The following is a 19,097-nucleotide window of genomic DNA, read 5'->3' on the forward strand; positions in this document are numbered from 1 at the left end:
TTTACTGTAAATCCCACTCATTTGTCCACCTCATACCATCTTTGACTTATTTTCATACTCCAAGATGTACATGGGCAGGTAGTGAATTTTCAGAAGCGAAATACTCCCATGAGTTTGTGCACAAACACCTGTGCAAATCATGCCAAGTACCTACATACTTTAGAAACATTTGCTTTATAGGTGGTCATCAAAATGTCTCCTGCTCTGTGTTCTTAATGCATTGTTTCCAATCAATATTCCTGGTAGATAAATTTAAAAATGAATGTATGAGACACAGGGTGGAACAGAAATGGATGGCCCAGCACTGCACTGCTCCTCCATAAACTCAGCATTTTGGAAAACCTTGGACACTGAACTCGTCGCGTGTTTTATCCAGCGGCTGCAGAAATACAGCGATGCAAAACCCTTAAAAGTCTGGGGCAGGTGTGTCAGAGTTTGTACCTCAATACAGGGACCAAATGTTGTTCCTTTGGCAAACCAAACGTTTGCTTCCCATCGTGGTGGTGGTGGCAGAATCGTCCTTGGTCTCAGCGTCCTTGTCAGCTCACGGGCAGTCCCACAAAAACTAACCGTCCACATTAATCTGCTCTGCAGCATTGTGCTGAATTCCTTTCTGAAACCCCAGCAGATGGAGATGGTGATAACATACTCGGTGGATTAGTCTCAGCAGTCATTGCTTAAGATGTCTCTTTATGTCTGCAACACTCATTTCCTACCCCACCGCACATTCATTTTCTCACCTCCCTCCTGCTGTCTGCTTCAGCTTCTGAGGAAACCAATTTTCTGTCTTTTCCTAATGCTGAGCTGACTCAGTATTTTACCGTGTTTTATCTTATTTTGTTTAGTATGATGTATTGGGTCTCTGTCACCCATTTTCCAATCTTCTGTGAAGTTAGGCTATGGATTTGCTTATATGCGTGGGCATAGCTCTCAGGCTGTGAGCTCAAGAGGAACAAGCTGGTGTCTCTGATCATTGCCTTACGCACTAAGAAAACAAGATTACAGCATTCAGCCTGGTGTTAACTAATATTCTTGGCACTGTCACAATCCTGGAAATGCCCAGTTGCACAAGTTGGCTGGAAATGGTTTTATACTGGTATGGATTATTCCTACCGCTTCTGAAATGACAACGCCTGGAGTCTTTCCTGACAATCACCAGTAGCATCTTTGTTAAAGCAATGACCTACAGTCTAGACTTAGACAAGAGGCAACTCCCAGTGCTTGCAATCTAACCTACCATATTACTGAGTGTTGGAGCGAGTCCTGAGGCCATGAGGAGGATCAGAGGCTGGAGCGGCTCTGCTGGGAGGACAGGCTGAGAGTTGGGGTGGGAGAGGAGAAGGCTCTGGGGAGACCTTAGAGCAGCACCCAGTACCTAAAGGGACCTACAGGAAAGCTGGAGAGGGACTTGTTACAAGGGCATGGAGTGACAGGACAAGGGATGATGGCTTTAAACCGAAAGTGAGGAGATCTAGATAAGATATAAGGAAGAAATTGTTGGCCCTGAGGGTGGTGAGAGCCTGGCCCAGGTTGGCCAGAGAGGTGGTGGCTGAACCATCCCTGGAGACATCCCAGGCCAGGCTGGACGGGGCTCTGAGCAACCTGAGCTGGTGAAGATGTCCCTGTCATGGCAGGGGGGACACTGGGGGAGCTTGAAGGTCCCTTCAATACAAACCATCCTATGATTCTATGTACTGGGCAATGCTTTTAAAACAGCGGGAATCCAGATCTACTGTGTGAGACTTGTATTCAAATATTTTATTATACAAATTCAGCCTGCAGAAAAAAAAAAATCAAAGGCTGTTCTTGATAGCATTGCTACCATGGATTAACCCAATGAAAATCAGGCTGGTTTTTGTTTGCTTCTTTCTTACTCAAACTCTCCTCATTGTTTTTCATACATGTGCTTCCGTAGAGGTGGAATGTGTGTGGGGTTTGATACCTGGTTGTTCGCAGAACAGCTCCAGGTATCTTACGGGAATCCCAGGCCAAGGGTTTGAAAAGCTGGCAGGGTCAGCAGGACCGCGGGCTGGCAATCCAGAAACTGCAGGCTTTGTCCTCTCTGAATATTAACAGCTGCATCAAATTTAAAAAATCAATATCCCAGATCGAGAGCACTATAAGGAAGCTGTGGGGCTGAATGAATCATCTTTCCCCGAAAGCCAGGATGATACAAATCTTACCAAAACTCCACTGCATGTTGGATATCCTACGCTTTGATGCAAGAACGTTATGGCCTGAACGCTCACACTGGGAAATTATTGAGAAACGTTTGTGCAGAGATCCAAGCAAAGAAATAAAACTCATCAATTTTCTATTTGCTGGCCAAAGAAGAAAGGATAGAAAGGAATAAAGTTGTCTGTCATAGGAAGTGATTTGTAAGTGAAACGGACTGATTTGGGTTCAAGTTTGTTATTTTGTTTGATTTAAATTACTTAATTTTCATTTCAGGTTTAAAAAAAAGGCTATTTTCCAAAACGTCTGCAAGGAAAAATCAAATTGTTTCATTTTGAAAGAGCTGAAACAAATATTCGAGCTCATTCAATCCATTTTCTTTCTTGCCGTGACTCTTTTTTTTAACCCAAATCCATATTTATTAACCATTTTCTTCTCCCTAAAACTGTTTGTCAGTTTTCTGTGGTGAAATAATACAAATATAAGTTTATATGCTGTATTGTAATGCTGTGAATAACATCACCCTAGACAGCTTTAATGTTGATTTAATGTGTAACCATGATGACTTGTCAGATCGAAACCAGAGTCTTGGGGAACATGAGCCACTTATTTAAGAGCTGGACACAGCAAACGACCTTCAGCCAGAACCAGTGGCATAAAACCCCAGTGTTTTCATAAAAAACTGCAAAAAATAAACAGAGCTCTTACTAACACTTCATTTGGAAACGATCTGGGCTAACAGATGTTGTGTCTTTATATTCAAAAGTGCGCTTTACGTGCCCAAGCACAGGAAGAACTTGAAATACAAGTTAATCCAAAACAATTAAACACTGCATTATTTTAGGAAAAAAATCAAAATAAAAAGAAAAAACCCACAACCCATGGAATCTTATATACATACCCTGTCTGTGGTGATATCGCGGTGATGAAGGATGTGGGATTTCCACAGAAGAACAAGGAACAGCCATTAGTCAATCCTGGGCTTCATGGTCTGCCTTTCAATAAAAAAAGGGTAAAAGAAAATGAAGTCCCTGCAAATATCCACAGGCGCCTCTTCAGCATCCCACAACTTGGGCTCTTCCAGGAGCCTAAAGGATGGAGGCAGAAGTTGGAAAGAGAAGCTGCATCCTCCGCAAACGTGAACGTTTCAGTTTACTCAACAATCTTCCCAGTTAGATTGGGTGAGAAGATAAGACTTGGAATATCAGAACATAATCCATTAAATCCCGTGGTATGTCTGAATTAGGGATTGAGATGAACTGCCCAAAACAGTGGTGTTAATGAACTGAACCTAATGCATTCAATTCTCATGAACAGTTTTTCAGGCCAAATGACCTTCCTTCACCATTTCAAGTTCTGAGGTTTTCCAGTGCTATGGCAAGGCCCAGGCTCTATAACACTGGGCTTACCCTGCTTCCCAGAGATATATTTTACATAAGCAACTCTCACGTCTTAAGTTACATGTATTTACTTTTTAATTCATCTCATTTGTACCATGGCTTTCTATTTAAGACAGGACCTTATTTGCTTTACACTCAATAAGTGTTTCTGCCATGAAGAATGATATGTATCAACATTTTTCTTTTTAAATTAAAAAAAGTGGGAAACCTCACAACTGCTTTCGAAGAGCATAAGGTGCTTATTTAAATACACCCCAAAAGATTACATTGATAGAGTATTCATCCAGAAATCCTGCTGACTATGAAGTTTGGCAAGAAACAGAAAAGATTTTGGTTTCATATGGACAATTTTGGAATCTGTGAATCAGGTCAGAGACAGATCAAAGAAACACTCTGCCCTGTGTAACAGTCTGCACTACAGTCAGTGCTCAGCCTGCAACACCTGGCATTTTCACAGGCGATGATTTTATTCCTAAGGAATACAACCAACCTATTTCTATTCATTCATCAAATCAAATAAAAGCATAGACTAATACTATTGACAGGCACATCTCTATCCCTCTCATTTATGTCTTCTCAATGCAAAACAGCTTGCACGCTAGAATTCATCCTGCCTCTATAAACCAATAATCCTCACTGAAACGCTGCTATTGGAAAGAAGTATTTCATTAACACGCAGTGATTTACGGTCACAGAACTGCAATGTGATTCAAGCCTAACAACAGGCGTCTCAGATGATTTCTGCTTCATTGTTTGCTTTCGAGCGGCCCTGCTGGGACTGTTTCCTAAGCCGCTGCATTGCCTCATAGCGCCGTGCGCTGGGACACACATCTCGGGAAGCTGAAACGTTCCCAAGTCTTGCTGGACACATTGCAGAGTCCGTCCTGTACAGAACACAGATTGCTGTAGAGCACTGATTCCATAATTCTGGTTGGGTGGGAAATGCACTTGTACATTTATAAGAGGCTGATGTTTGACATCAGGTGCTGGATGCTCATTGTCAGGTATATTTATTTCTCTTGCCTTGCTGGAAAAAAAAGGATTATGTTTTGTGATGCCTAAAATGTAAGGCCCCTTGAAACAAAATCTGGAACTTTGTTTCTGGCACCGAGGCGCCCTGTGCCACACCAGACAATGAGCCTGTGTTCTGACAAGTGCTTGAAGCCACATTATGCTGGCAGCACCGCTGAAATAAGTTGTTAGTCGCCCCCGTGGAGCCTCCTGACCCTCCTGGGATGGCACATTGGTTTTTGGCCACAGGATGAACTGGAATGGAGATATGAGCCAGCTAAATGCAACTTTGTCCAGGGTCAGTTTTGAAGCTGGTTATTTCCCAGTCAAGATCCCCACGTGGCTGCACGAACACTCAGGATATGGAAGAAAGAGAGGAACAAAGGCAGACAGCACAGCTTCTTCAGAGACATCACTAGCCCTGTGTTCTTGGAATCTCTTTGACTTCAAGGTTTGATGAACTACAGACTTTGGTGTCTCAGCAGTGAGACCCAGAACTATCATCATGGGATCACTAAGGATGGGAGGTGGTACAGCAATCATAGATCATTGAGTTCAACCATTATCCCAGCACTGCCAAGTCCACCTCTACCCCATGTCCCTGAGAACCTCATGTCCGTCTGTCCAACCCTCCAGGGATGGTGACTCCAGCACTGCCCTGGGCAGCCTGTTCCAATGCCCCACAGCCCTTTGGGGAAGAAATTGTTCCAAATATCCATTCTAAACCTCCCCTGGGACATCACTCCCTTTAGGCAGGGTAGCTGCTGGACAAATGCAAAGGACTGGGACACCTGGTTTCACCGAAGAGATGTCAAACCCATTGCTCCCAACTGCTGGAACAGTGCTCTGACCACACGATACTGGTTGCCCTGGAACATGGGGTCTCTCTTCTCTCTCTTAGAAAGTGTGAAAGCTCAGAGAACACAGGAAAAACAGCTTTGATAAACAGGAATCGTGACTGTACCCTGCTTTATTAAGGAATGTATTTGTGCCATAATGTGTGGACAGAATACCTGAGCAGGTCCTTAAAGAAGAACCTGAAATCTAATTCCTTTTTTCCAGGCACTAAAAATCTACAAAAACACACACCATCTTCCAAACTCTGCAAATCCTGAAGACAAGCAGGGAAGGCATCACTAGCCTCTGTTGGCCAGGTTCCGAAAGGAAGCACAAAATAAACCGGACAGCCGTGGTCCTTGATTCTGTCACATCATGAAAGTACCATACACGCCATGAGAACATCAGCGGTTCAATCCGGCTTTGAAGTGTCATCAAGCTAAAGCAGAACTGCCAACATTAAGATGCTACTGTACCTGCCTGGAGAACAAGGCTGCTTTGCAGCTGGGATACCTGAAGGATCAGACGGGCACCGAGCAGGGTTTTCATTAGGATGGTTATGATCTAAGCACCTAAATTCCTTTTATTTCCTTCTTTGGATCTGTTCTAACTTTAAGTCAACCAAAATATTCTCCCTCTGAAGGTAATGCCATGAGATTCTTAACAGTTACTGTCCAGAAGCCAAGGTATGGTCAGACTGGTTTGTACCAATAAAATATAAACTTACAGCCATAAACCTTCTTCCAGCTTAATCAGAGTATTTCCTGCTGTGGATGAGTCTGAACCCTATGCTGCCAGCAGGGTCATGGTTTTCTTTTGAAGTTTCCAGTCAGACTTGTGGGCGCATCAACAGTTTCTTAGACTTTTGAAGAACAAGTCTGGTACCAATGCAGACTGCTCAGAGAAATCCTGAGAGTTTTAAAGCTTCGTGTACTCTATGCTGTATTTTACTGCTTGACTTTCCCCCTTAGTTAGACTCTTCAAAGTTATGAAATCAATGCTCTTCCCTTTACTTTGATTCCGAAGTGGTTAACAGCATGAATTCACAACACTCAGAAATCAATGAATGTATCGACTCCAAGTCAACTCCATTTCAGTTCGGGAACTTGGCCCAGTTCATCAACTCCAAGAGATGTCCTTCACCAAACAAGCACAAACAAGCTGTTCAGCTCACATCCCAAAGCAGGTCGAGTAAACATGTTGGTGTTGTTGCATTCCCTGGAGTTTCGAGAAATAAGGGTCTTTCAGATCAGCAGCGACTTCCCAACGTGACCAGGGTTGCTGGAGAGCAGCCTGCCACTCTGACATTTAAACTGAAATCTGATGTACTTAGGTCATCATAAAATCACCTCCTCCTCCCTGGCCACTCCAGCTAAACCTCTCCCTTTTACTCATCTCATTAGTAACCAGCTTTGTGTTTACAAAGCAATAGTAAACATAGTTATCCATTGTCAAGGCAGAAAATAATTAAAAAAATATCTCTAATACAAGGTCATAGTTTCATCCACTTATCTCAAAAAACAGACACGGACATTTGAAACTGCCACAATAATTACCCCATGGGTAAAACTCCCACTGAATTCAGTGGCACAAGGTGATTTCTATCCAAGCAGGATGCAAGCCAAGATTCCTTCGGTATAGCCAAGAAAAGCAAAAGTCCCGATAACCTTTGTCTGGCTTCTCTCATGCCGAGCCCAACCGATTTCAGTGCAACGTGTGGCTCCTGCTTTTCTCTGACAGTGTAACACAAATCCGCGTCTGCTAAGTCGCAAAGTCAGCTTCTACTCTTTCTCCAGCTATTTGGCATATTTCGAATTTTTGTGGATTAATTTCTTTAACAGTCTGCAAAATACTTCGGCCAATGAGTACAAGTCTGTCTGCAGTTTTGAAGGTAACATTTAAAAGGTTTGTCAGCTCAGCTTTAAAGGAAACCTGAAAGTGATGTGCTTTTGTCTTTTCTTGGCCCAGGACACTGCCTACATTTTGTTCACAACTGTAATGCACCTATTACAAGTATCAGTAAGTTTGAATTCAATCAGCTGTGTCTTGGATACAATTTCGGATGCTCCTGAATCCCAGAGCTATTGGTGAAAGATGTCTGGGGTACTTTTCTTTGACCCATCCATGCTCAACACCACACTTTGGAGCTGCCACTTGACAGGTCCTATCACGAGAAGCCCGGTCTGTCCTGGTAGCACAACCAAGTGAGTCGTATCGGCTCTCTCAGGATCCGTAAGATTCTTTCCTTTAGTTACCTACATGAAGAACGATCATTCAGTAACCAAAGCCTTTTACCCTTCAAGGAGGACCCAGCGCTTTGTCTTCCTTAGGCCGATCAACATGGAAATCTAAGCTTTTTTTTTCCCCAAAGAAATTCTTCCCTGAATTCTCTCTAGCAAATGAGTGCCCAACGGATAACACAGCGAATATTCGCAACCACAATTCACCTCACACCAGCCCACATCTCATGACTTCTCTAAGCTGACCCATACACATGCTGAAGTTCTCCTCCCCTTCTGCCCCTATGCTGACATCAGCACTTGTGGCCACAGACCTGGGAACCGGTCTGGCCAAAACTGGGGCGGAAACAAGGTAGTTGTGAGATTGGGGCTCCAATCCAACTCACCCAACGCTATCGCCAGCCAAAGGACTTGAAAAAAACCTCAACAGACCTTAAACACCACAGCATGAAGCTCACACTGCCCATAGACTGCCCAGCCAGGACTGTGTTGCCCAGTTCTAGGTGTGTCTGCCACGGATCATTTTTATGAATCTATACTGAAGGGTTTATAAATCAACCATGTGCCTCTTGGAAGAAGGATGAAGCCTTTTGCTGGATGAGAGATGGCAGCCATCCCTTACCCCAGGGCCCCACCTCATCTCCCTGACCTAAGATGGTGGGATCCCTGTGAGATGGTGGGAACCCTCTGAGATGGTGAGAACCCTCTGAGATGGTGGGATCCCTGTAAGATGGTGAGATCCCTGTAAGATGGTGGGATCCCTCCGAGATGGTGAGATCCCTGTAAGATGGTGGGATCCCTCTAAGAAGGTAGGATCCCTCTGAGATGGTGGTGGGTTCCCCGTGAGGTGGTAAGAACCCTCTGAGATGGTGGGGTCCCTCTAAGATGGTGGGGTCCCTCTGAGATGGTGGGATACCTCTGAGATGGTGAGAACACTCTGAGATGGTGGTGGGTTCCCTCTGAGATGGTGGTGGGTTCCCTCTGAGACTGTGGGATACCTCTGAGATGGTAAGAACACTCTGAGATGGTGGTGGGGTCCCTCTGAGATGGTGGGTTCCCTCTGAGACTGTGGGTTGTTGCCACCCCAGGGAAAGGACCACCTGGCCACCACCTGCCACTTGTTTTTCCAGACTTTTTCCATATATATATATTTTTAATGCAATGTGGCATCTCCATCAGCAAAGGGTCTTTCTGTCACTGAATGTTTTATAACTTTTGCCACCACCCAGCAAAGAAGGAAGAGCTATTCCTAAGAATACAAACACATAATCCCAGAGGAAGTGGTTTAAAACAAACAAACAAATAAATAAAACAAATCCACCAGAATTAGCCTGAGGATGCCAAGTCTTAGAAAAATCTAGAGGTCAAACCAGAAGCTTCCAGCCCAATGAGATGGGTGAAAAAGGGGTGAAACACACGGGAGGTGACGGTGGACCGGGAGCCTTTGTGCCACCCCTGAGGGCGCAACAAGCAGAGCCTTTCCCGGCCCGCCCGCTTCCCACATCTTCTGGCATCTTCCCCGTTTTCTGCAGCGCACACGGGCTGATTATCAGCGGCTCCTCGGGGCTCGGCAGCCGAGGGCGGGTGTGACACAAGCGGCAGGACGGAGCCACCACCTTCTCTACGTCATTTCGGGGAAGAAACCGAAAGCGGTGCTGGAGGCTGCTGGGCAGGGACCCGCGGCTGCGACCCAGCGCTCCGGAGCTGGGTAAGTTCTGCGGGTCCCGGGCTTGTGTGCTCAGCCCTGGGCTTGTGTCCCCCGCCCCGGGCTTGTGTCCCCAGCCCCCGGCTTGTGTCCCCAGCTCCGGGCTTGTGTCCCCAGCCCCGGGGAGGCCGCTTGGCTCCCGGCCGCTGTCCGTGCGAGCCCCCGGGGGGCTGCGAGCCCCGGGCCGGGCAGGTGCTGCCGGAGCTGCGGGTGAGGTCGTGAGGAGCCTTTTGTGTCCCCAGGGCCACAGGAGAAAGTTTGGGGACACAGGGACAGGCCCCAGCTGGGGGGGGGAGCCAAGGGAGGGTGTTTTTCAATCATGCTTTCATTTTTCCCAGTTGAGAATTCAGTACATAAGTCAGTACATTTAGGTTGCTTAACACAAAGCAGATTCCTGGATCATAAACTGAACACAACCTCAGTGTCAAACCTCGCAGGTACAGAGGTGTCAGGTCAAAAACAAGCTCAGAGTTCCCAGGGGAGAGCGCCAGCAATGTCCCCAGGTCCTGGCAGCTGTTGTGTCCAATTCAGGGTGTGAAGCTTTCACACTAAACCCAGCATCCGAAGAACAGATCTGCTTGGGAACCTGTGTGCCTTAGCACCCAGGTTTGTGGATCAGCGGCCCGTGAATGTGTCTAAATTCCTTTTTTATCTGCCTCCACAAAATGTTGTGGCAACAGATTCCGGATTTTTACATTATCTGCAGTGTTTTCATTTGTGTTAAGCGGGTTTAAGGGTTGTATCTCTCAAGCAGAGAGCATACAGGACGTTAGGCAGGCGTCTAACAGAGCAAAAGTAGCATAAAGGTAAGTACATAAGTTCCGTAACAGAAAAATTAAGCTGTGCCATGTAGAATTCCTCCCAGGTCTCTGGCTTTTATGCTTAGCAAGCAATGAGCTTTCAGATATCCAATATATCACTTTTGCCTATAAAATGATACAACACTGACACTGAAAAATTCTCTAAGCTCGACACAGCTTCTCATATTCCTTTCTGGTATTTTGTTCTGCCACAAAAAAGGAGCCAACGCACACAATGTTGTAATGTTTTTTCCTGTTCCCTCAGGTTTCAATGGATTTAACGAGCCCACCGCTACCTTTACAAGATAATGGTTTTGTAAGTATTTCCTGATGTGCTGCCTGGAAAAAAATATCAGTATTTGACTGTAGCATCTCTGAGTGAAGGTTTGTGCTTGGGCTGCTTCTGAAACTTCTTGTCTCATCTTCTTCCATCCTTTAATACTTTGGACTTCCCTCATTCCCATCTCCTCTTTCCATAGGGAAAATCCCATTCCAAAGTGTCTGCATTCCAGAGCCTGTTAGAATTTCCCTGTCCTACCTCATGTCTCTCTGTGGAGGTTTCTTAGGGGAATTTCCCTTTCCCTGGTGCCTCCCTTGATTCAATTCCTGCAGCTCGCTAAGTAGTGGGGATGGGACTTTCCCTGGGATTTCTTGCATTTTCCTTGTTATGTTTTCCTTCTTCCAGGTTTAAAACTGTTGCCTTCGACCATTTTTCAGGAAAAAACACACATCCTTTCTTATCAGCTTCCAGCTGTGTCATGTGCATCCTTCTCCTTTCCTGCACTCAATCCCTTGAGCAAAGGAATGGTTTTTCCCGGTTTTAAGTTAGACGCAGACAGGGATTTCCCTGTTGCTTAACAGGCATTTGAAACTGGACAAAGCAGTGGAAAAAATATTTTGTGTTTTATTGTTTTTAGGAAATACCCAGCACTACCAAGGGATTTGACGAGATTATCTAATATAGACCTTTTCCATGCCTGAATTTCATGGTTCACATTCAAGTGTTATGTAATCTGAAGTAAAAGGGAGGGATTGTTTCAGCAGGTCTCTTTGGGTTTTTTTTTTTGTCTGTCCTGCAGAATATTGCAGCCATAGAAACAAAACAGAACAGGGAAGATTTTCTCTCTTCTTGGGCTTTTTGCAGTTGTTGTTCTCCCGTGCTTGTGAACTTCTGCCCTGAAGTACTTAAATTCAGAAATGCTTCTTTCAGCACCTTCCTCCTGCTCACTGATACCTTTTGTTGTCCAGTCTCCCTCATCTCAGAAGCATCCAATTTTGAGTTTTTGTTTCTCGTTAGGCCTGCATATTCTTTCTACATTCTCTTAGAGGAACTGCTGAGAAAGCACTTAAATAAACTTTGGTGGTTTGAGCAGCTTAGTTCTCCATGGAAGAACATAGGCACAACTTGCTTTTATTATTTATCAAAATATTAGCCTGTGAATATTTTCAGTTGGATAGCTAGCAAATAATGATTACTGACCGGGATCTTAGGTTTTTGTCCTGTACAGCCATTACAACAGCTCAATGATTTGGCCTAAGTGTCTGAACGCTTTTAAAAAACCCTAAGTGGTATATGCCGTTGTCTGGTGTGCAGATTCTAGGAAGATTTACTTCAGAAATACAATTGATCTCTCAAAATGTTTGACTCACCTTGCCTGCATAATTGGAGAAAACCAGCAGATGAGCACACAGGCAAAATACACTGGACTTTCATTAACAGACATTCATTGAAAACTACCATGGCAGAATGCGTCATCCAACTCCAGAGGGCTTCTTTTCTATTTTGAAGACTCATTTGAATTGTTTCCTGTGTCTCAATTATTTCCTAACGGAAGGGAAAACCTCTTCTTTTCTCTCCAGAGTGTGACAACCACTGACTCTTCTGGGACACCAAAAGATGAGATGGGAAGACTTAAGGAAGAACTGGAGAAATGGAAGGCAAGTTCTAGAAAGCACACAGATGGGTGGAAATAGGCTGAAAGATGCTTGGAAGATCTTTAGTCCACCCTTCTAAAACCAAATCCTGTTTGTCTGACTTGTTCTCTATTCCTGCTTGTGTTGATCTCAGTGGTAACTCCACTTGTAAGTCTAAGAGAAATATTTATCCAAAGTCTTAAAAATAAATAAATATAAAGGGCTTAAGGTTTTGTTTGTTCCCGTGGAAGGGAAAAAATAATAAAAAGGTTTTTACTATCCAGGAAGAAGTTGAAAAAGCTGAAAAAGCAAAAGCTGACCTTCTTCTCTGTAAAGTGAGTGCTGATGAAGAGTGTATTAAAGCAGAGGAGAAGCTGATACAGCTGAAGAACCTTCAAGAGAAGCAGCACAAGGAGATGATGCTGTCTAGGGACACCTATGAGGTACGGAGAAAGTTTACTCCTGGCTGTGAGTATTTGGGGAGTTGGGAAGGAAGTGTTGATTAGAGAAAATAAGAGTAATATTTCCTTTTCAGTTTAAACAGCTGTACCAGTTTGCAGACTGTATGACTGGAATGTTCTACGCATAGTTTTCCAGTGGCAGATTAAGAACCAGTCCAATAAAATAAGACTTATGGTAATGTTAGAAGAGTAAAGGCAAAACTGGGACCTATTTTGTATAGAAGATGAAAACCAACCATTAACCTAGCACTGCCACATCCACCCCATATCCTGAGAACCTCATGTCCGTCTGTCCAGCCCTCCAGGGATGGTGACTCCAGCACTGCCCTGGGCAGCCTGTTCCAATGCCCCACAGCCCTTTGGGGAAGAAGTTGTTCCTAATATCCAATCTAAATGTCTCCTGGCACAACTTCAGGCCATTTATTAAAATGTAATTAATAGGTTAAGTACATGCAGGTTGGTGTGAGATTTTCTGGAAGCTGGTTTTGGCTCTCCAGTTATAAATGTTTGGATTTTAAAGCCAGAAGAGGTCATGATCTTCACCTGGCTTTTGTTATACATCATCTTCAGCTGATGGGAACTGGTCTAAATGTCTCGAGTGATTAATGACTTTAAAGGAACCATCTTCTAACTGTGTATGGCTGGTTGCGACTCCATCTGCTGTGTTTCCTTCTTGTTCCGTTGTGTTCCCTGGAATACTGGATTTAGTTACATGGGCTCTATGCCCATTTAGGATTCATTGGTGTGGAGGGTGCGTGTAGCAGACAGGAGGTAGAAATGTTCACTCTTCCTTGCTGAAAAAAGATAAAGAGGGAAGAGTAGGAGTAGAAACTGGTGAACTTTACACAAAAGGGAGTAACAGTTTCCAGGATCACACATGGGACAAAAAAGAAAAGGTTTGTGTGTTGACATAGGCTCTGACCTTGCACGTGTGTATAGGGAAATGAGAAAACAATGGAAAGCGCTGTGCAATTTACGGTAAACCGTATGTGCTTGGAAACACTAACGCCTTGTTTCAAAAACTCTCTTACTGTAATTTATTTTAAAACTGCTCCTTGGTGAGTGAATTTACCTTGCAGTAGTTAAAGCTACGCAAAAAAGGTACTGTGCACGGCTGTCGTGTAGGATAATTAAAAGTTGAAACCATTTCTAATCTCTACAGATTTTGCTGAAATGTATTTTTGCCTTTTGTGTGTTTAATTTTGCATTTTATCCTCGTTGGGCTGTAGAGAGAAATCTTTGCACTAAACCAAGGGAACGCTGAGCTGAAGAGAGAGATGGAGAAGCTGCGGGAGGACCTGGCAGGATGCGGCTCGGTGCTTTCCCCGGGCGGGCAGGTGAAGTTGGAAATAGTTGGCAGTTTGTCTTTTGGAAAGGCGCATTTTCATTTTGTCAGTTCGAGACTCTTGGGGCCACTGTTCATAACTTGAACCTCCACTGATTTCAATATAAAATATAGCTTAAAGTTTTGTGTTCTCTTATCTGGCAAGGTAATGTGAAGCAGGCTAAGGACGTGGAAACAAGTATGTGAGATATTGAATACATGAGAGGAATGAAGGCAGAAAATTATTAAATGAAAGACACTAGAATAAAAAATACACATAGCATTAGTAATTTTCAGGTACTTTCATTTTACATTTCTTGAGCAAGAGGATGGAAGAAAGGGAATATGTCCATTATATGGCAAATGTAGCATTTATTTTAGCCTACATTGAGCTTGACTTGATTACAACCTTTCTCATGTTACTCCAAATCAGAAATAACTCAATTTGCAGCCAGAGAAGGAGATTCTAAAGGATTCTAGAAGGGGTGAAGAGGAACCTACACCCTGTGTGTGAATTATCTTTAGGAAAAGCATCTCTTTCCATGGGCAGCAGAGGGAATGGAAGGAAAGCAGCTCACAGATAAGATGCTCATTTTGAAGATACATGGCAGGAATTCTTTAATTACTCTGGTCATTTTATCTTGATACAATGAGTGTTTTTCTTCTATGCGGGTTTTATTTTGAAATGGTTACGTAAAGGGGAAAAAAGTTATCTGAGACTCCCTCAAGTCTATCAAAGCAGCCTTTCCTTACCAATGTTTCCATGAACAGCTTTAATCTATCCTAGTTAGAAAATACTTGGATATTCTTATCTATTTTACTAAGATGACAACAAATAAGGCTGTTAATTAGCAGACTTCCCATTGCTGTAGAGCAGTGATGCAATTAGGCAAAAATAAATCGCAACACAAATCACTCTGATACTTGCGTTTTGGAAATTTTCAATACCAGAAGTATTCTACTTCTGCAGGTGAAAATCTCTGTGGACTTCAGTTGATTTAGTACTGTATAAGGTCAAGTTGGAGTTCAAAGTTAATCCAAGGGAAGAAAAGCCCACCTCATTGACAAAATTCCCAGGAATAGACAAGTACAACTAATCAGTTCAGTTAGAGGAGTTCTACCTGTTTTATCAGCCATGACTTCAATCTGCTTCACTGTTACACTTCAATATGCATATATATAATATGTATGTGTGTGTAGCACTTCAAGAGAAGACTACAGTTTACGTTGCTGTTCTGCAATAAATTACAGAATTTGTTGGGTTTTTTTTTTTCCTCTCTCGATTCTAAAATATTAGATTAAAAAAAAAGTAGCAGAAATGAAAATGAAGTTCAGTCACACGGAAGACATGAAGGATGATTATCCAGATGTGAACACTCACTGTGCTTTTGGTGTAGCTACGAAAATCCCATTCAGACTGAATCAAAACCAGGCCCTGCTCACTTTTGAAGATGAAGAAGGTATGATGCATATTTTAAGTATAAAATTAACGTCTCTGACGTATTTCATTGCCAAAGGGAAAATATTTACATAAACAACTGGAGAGAAAAAAAATCAACAACAGCCAGAGAAAGAATACACAGAGAACCGTTCACTATTGTGTAGCAAGCAGCAGAAAATAATCCTTGCAAGCACTCTGCATGTTTTGGTTGGATTACCCGATTTCTGCTCTCAGCTAATACAAACAACACTTGGTGTTTGAAACGGGGAATATGTTTCTACCTCCCAGAGTATTGTCAAGAATGGTTCAAAATGTTTTGGCAGCAGAATTTGATTGTTTTCTTTACTCTGGGCAGTGCCTCATTCCGACAGCAGTTACGTTGGTGAAGTGTACACATCAGCTGAGGGGAGATCTGAGATGAGAGAGGGATGGTGAAGGCGTGGATAATGGGCTTTGGTTGCCTAACTTTTATTTATTTGTTCTTTATTGATGCTAAAGGAGATTTTGCTTAAGAGACTGGGGAATAGTTTTAGTTTTATAATGATTCAACGAGGCTTTTCATATCTGAAAACTTGTGATTTTCCTTAGTTGCCCAGAGACTGATAAAGATGGGTAAACATACTGTGAACCTGGACAGCAAAATAACAGATGTGCGTGTGAAGCCTTTTACACTTGAAATGGGAATCAAATTTGAGGTAATCAAATGAAAGATGAAACCATAAAGATATGAACTTGCAGTATTTAAGAAGCTTTAGGTTCAGGTTTTGGGTGTTACTTTTTTAGCTCCATGTCACTATTTCTGGCAAGAAGATCAACGTTTCAGACGTACCTGAGCTACCCATTCCCGAGGACTGGATGAGAGACAAGTTAGAGCTCAATTTCTACAAATCTAAACAGGGAGGAGGAGGAGAAGTAGAAAATGTGAGCTACGACAGGCAGTCTGGAACAGCTGTTGTCACGTTCCTCACACCTGGAGGTACAGTGTGCGATATTTTGTTAGCGAGATGTACAGGCCAGATTGTCCATTCTGCATTACACCCCATTCCATATTACATTCTGCATTAACTTAACCACTGAATGCAGCAAATTCTTGCCACGGAGAGTTAAGTAGATGAGGAAAAGATGTGGGTTCACCCACCCATCTGTAAATAAAGCAGTGTTTCATCATGTTCCTTTTTGATCAAACATGACCCGATATGCAGTTTGTGAGCTTTATTTCTTTCTTTGTCAAAAGCCTTTTTTCTCTTTGCATTGCTTGACATTCATATTGCAAAAAAAAAAAAGAAAATTAGGAAAATATGTTTGATTTTAGCTCTTGTTTCATTAGAATGAAGTTACACAGGCATTCAGATTGCCCAACTGTGTGAAATTCTATGAAGATCAGTGGAGTCACATCCATTTAGAGCAGCTGCTTCAGATTTATTTCAGAAGCTTTTGTGGGTATTTAATGATTTTGCTTTTTTGGAAATGCCAAATAAACTTTTCTCAAAATGCATATGGAGAATGTAGAAGGGTGCTGCCGTACATTAGCTTCTAAATCCATATGCGAAAGATGAGTCTGTTCTTTGATATGCTTACAGAATGCACTTCAGATTACATTACTCCTCTTTTTCTCATTCTCTATTACAGCAGCCAACGGCTTTGTGAGATGTACTGAATATCCATTCTTTGTAAATGGAAGGCGCTACAGGCTTTCTGTCTCCCCAAACAGCTGCGCACACTTGGAAAAGTTTCAGGTAAAAGAATCTAGTCCAGGCTAAGCTCTAAACAGAAGAGATACGTGGGAAATATGAGATGTGGGTAGAATTTTCAGTTCTGAGGACCGCAGCAGCTTTCGTGTCATGCACTTTGTGAACCTTCATAGCAAGTGTGAGTCTGCTCTGCTGATAATCTGATGGTTTGTAGTGTGAAAGCTGTAATTTATTTTTAAAGGGTGTGTGTGTCTTTCCTTGATCAAATTGTATCATTGCTTACCATAATGTCTGTGCTGGACAGGAGACAGATACTGAATTGTTTGTAAAGCAGGTTAATAGTAGACACAACAATGCTTTTCCAAGTCGCAAAGCACTGTCATATTCATCCCTAATGAGAAGCCTTGTTGATAATCTCAGCGGAGACCCTTGTTGTTCTAGGAAACATTTGCTCATTCATTTTTCATTCATTCATTCATTCATTCATTCATCCATCCATCCATCCATTCATTCATCTCAAATAATGACTTCTTCTCCTGTAACACTAGTTTGCTTGCTCATCATATTCTCACCAAAATTGTCTTTTACGTTCTATGAATAGATTGTAATCAAGTCAGTATTGTGTATATAATCAGGCCTTTATAATTACAGCATTGACTGAGTGTGTGTTTATGAGATACAGCAGCATCCTTTGCAGGTGTGTGTCATGCATCGACATGGATCTTTCTGGAGTGATGCTGTCCAGAGTCATCAGCGATCCCCAAATCCAGTCTGGGGACATGAAGGAGTGCAGGACACACCAGTGAAGGCAGCGTATTGAACTCTGTAGTGTATGATAGAGTTCGGAACTCCTGCTATTTCCAGTGACAGAAATACACCCCACTGTCCAAAGTCATAAAATATAATCAAAGACCTGAGCCCTACCTGATCAAGGATGTTAATTTTCAGTATCTGTCAATTCCTTCAGTTGTTTTTCTTTCCTCAACAGCTCTATTGTGGGGTTTCCAAGAAGACCATTCTGTTGAAAGGAATTCCAGAGATGGAAGATGATGAAGAAAGCATACAGGACATGATTGAAATCCATTTTCAGAAGCCTAGTAATAATGGTGGGGAAATAGAGAAAATCAAATATGTATCAAAAGGAGTAACATGCGTTTGTTTTGAGGAGGATACTTAGAATGCCACGTAGGAAATTGGAGGTCGAACTGATGAAGTTCCGATATTTTGCTTCATCAGAGGCATAGGAAGTTACGCAGACATTGTACTTTAATGCGCTGAAATTTGTATTTGAGAAAGAGGAACTCCCTGTCTTTCTGATTTGTGTAACGGCACAGACTTTGCATAGAAATTCAGTAAAGCTCACTGGTGTTCCAGAGGTTCCTGATTAAAGTCATAGGAAAGGCCTTTACCAGCACTTTAAACTTTCTGCACACTGACAGATTTTGTATCCTGTAAATTTTAGACAGGTCACATAATATGAAGTGGGATAAATCTATTCCTTCTTACATTTTGGTTACAAAAGCCATAGGTAATCCCAGACCTGCTCTTTTGCAGTGCCAGAGCTTCAGAAGGTGTCTCTGACAGAACCCCAGGCCTGCTGAGGTTGCTGTGTGCCACCAGAACTCAAATACCTGCAAGCAGTTACCCTGTCATTTCACAAAATCTGCATTATCAAATTAGTGATGAGAATAGGGAAAGGGAGAGTGCAAAAACACCACAAATCTACTCAAGAAATTGCACCTTGTAAGAAATGCCACGGCAGTCATAGAGCTTTTAGCTGTCGACACGCAGTTACTTCTAGGGCCTAACGCAAATTCTGCTGAGCTTCTGATAAATTAATAGCCTGGTTTATTGTTTGAATACTTGTTTCTACGATTACATTTTTCCTCATTTTTGTCCATGATTTTGCTTACTTGAAAATATTAAAGAATCAGGATGATTCTCTATCTAAACCAGATTGCTTTATACCAGCGCTGTGCCTGAGCTCCCTGTTTTGGTGCTTGTGAGTGGCCTGGCTGCTCTGGCAGGGTGTGCAGAAAGAGTTGGAAAAAGCCATATACAGTTTAGGGTAAATTAATTTTTCAGTGTGTAAAGTCCC

General features: G+C 42.7%; 2 protein-coding genes across 3 annotated transcripts in view; one reads left to right on the forward strand and one right to left on the reverse strand.

Moving 5' to 3' along the window:
• Positions 1–19,097, reverse strand: part of TNFAIP6 (TNF alpha induced protein 6) — a 39,802-nt gene that overhangs the window by 18,913 nt on the left and 1,792 nt on the right. For both annotated transcript variants that reach the window (XM_071810674.1, XM_071810673.1), the window contains exons 3-4: positions 17,924–18,017; positions 3,077–3,170 (exon numbers count right to left, since the gene is read on the reverse strand). In XM_071810674.1, the coding sequence (XP_071666775.1) occupies positions 3,077–3,143 (67 nt within the window). In that variant the 5' untranslated portion in view covers positions 3,144–3,170; positions 17,924–18,017. The remainder of the gene's footprint in view (positions 1–3,076; positions 3,171–17,923; positions 18,018–19,097) is intronic.
• On the forward strand, positions 9,056–18,375 carry NMI (N-myc and STAT interactor). Its single transcript, XM_071810612.1, has 10 exons — positions 9,056–9,247; positions 9,486–9,578; positions 12,029–12,106; positions 12,334–12,525; positions 13,773–13,880; positions 15,165–15,327; positions 15,897–16,003; positions 16,092–16,284; positions 16,938–17,044; positions 17,988–18,375. The coding sequence occupies exons 1-10, from the start codon at positions 9,056–9,058 to the stop codon at positions 18,174–18,176; spliced, it is 1,422 nt and encodes a 473-aa protein (XP_071666713.1). The 3' UTR covers positions 18,177–18,375.

This window comes from Patagioenas fasciata, chromosome 7 (assembly GCF_037038585.1).
Source record: "Patagioenas fasciata isolate bPatFas1 chromosome 7, bPatFas1.hap1, whole genome shotgun sequence".
Lineage (NCBI taxonomy): Eukaryota > Metazoa > Chordata > Aves > Columbiformes > Columbidae > Patagioenas > Patagioenas fasciata.

Bases quoted from the DNA above. Each gene is read 5' to 3' on its own strand.
- NMI (XM_071810612.1), top strand. From the start codon at position 9,056: ATGGGTGAAAAAGGGGTGAAACACACGGGAGGTGACGGTGGACCGGGA. The intron at 13,881-15,164 runs GTGAAGTTGGAA...CTAAAATATTAG, and splicing joins TGCTTTCCCCGGGCGGGCAG to ATTAAAAAAAAAGTAGCAGA. The intron at 15,328-15,896 runs GTATGATGCATA...GATTTTCCTTAG, and splicing joins CACTTTTGAAGATGAAGAAG to TTGCCCAGAGACTGATAAAG.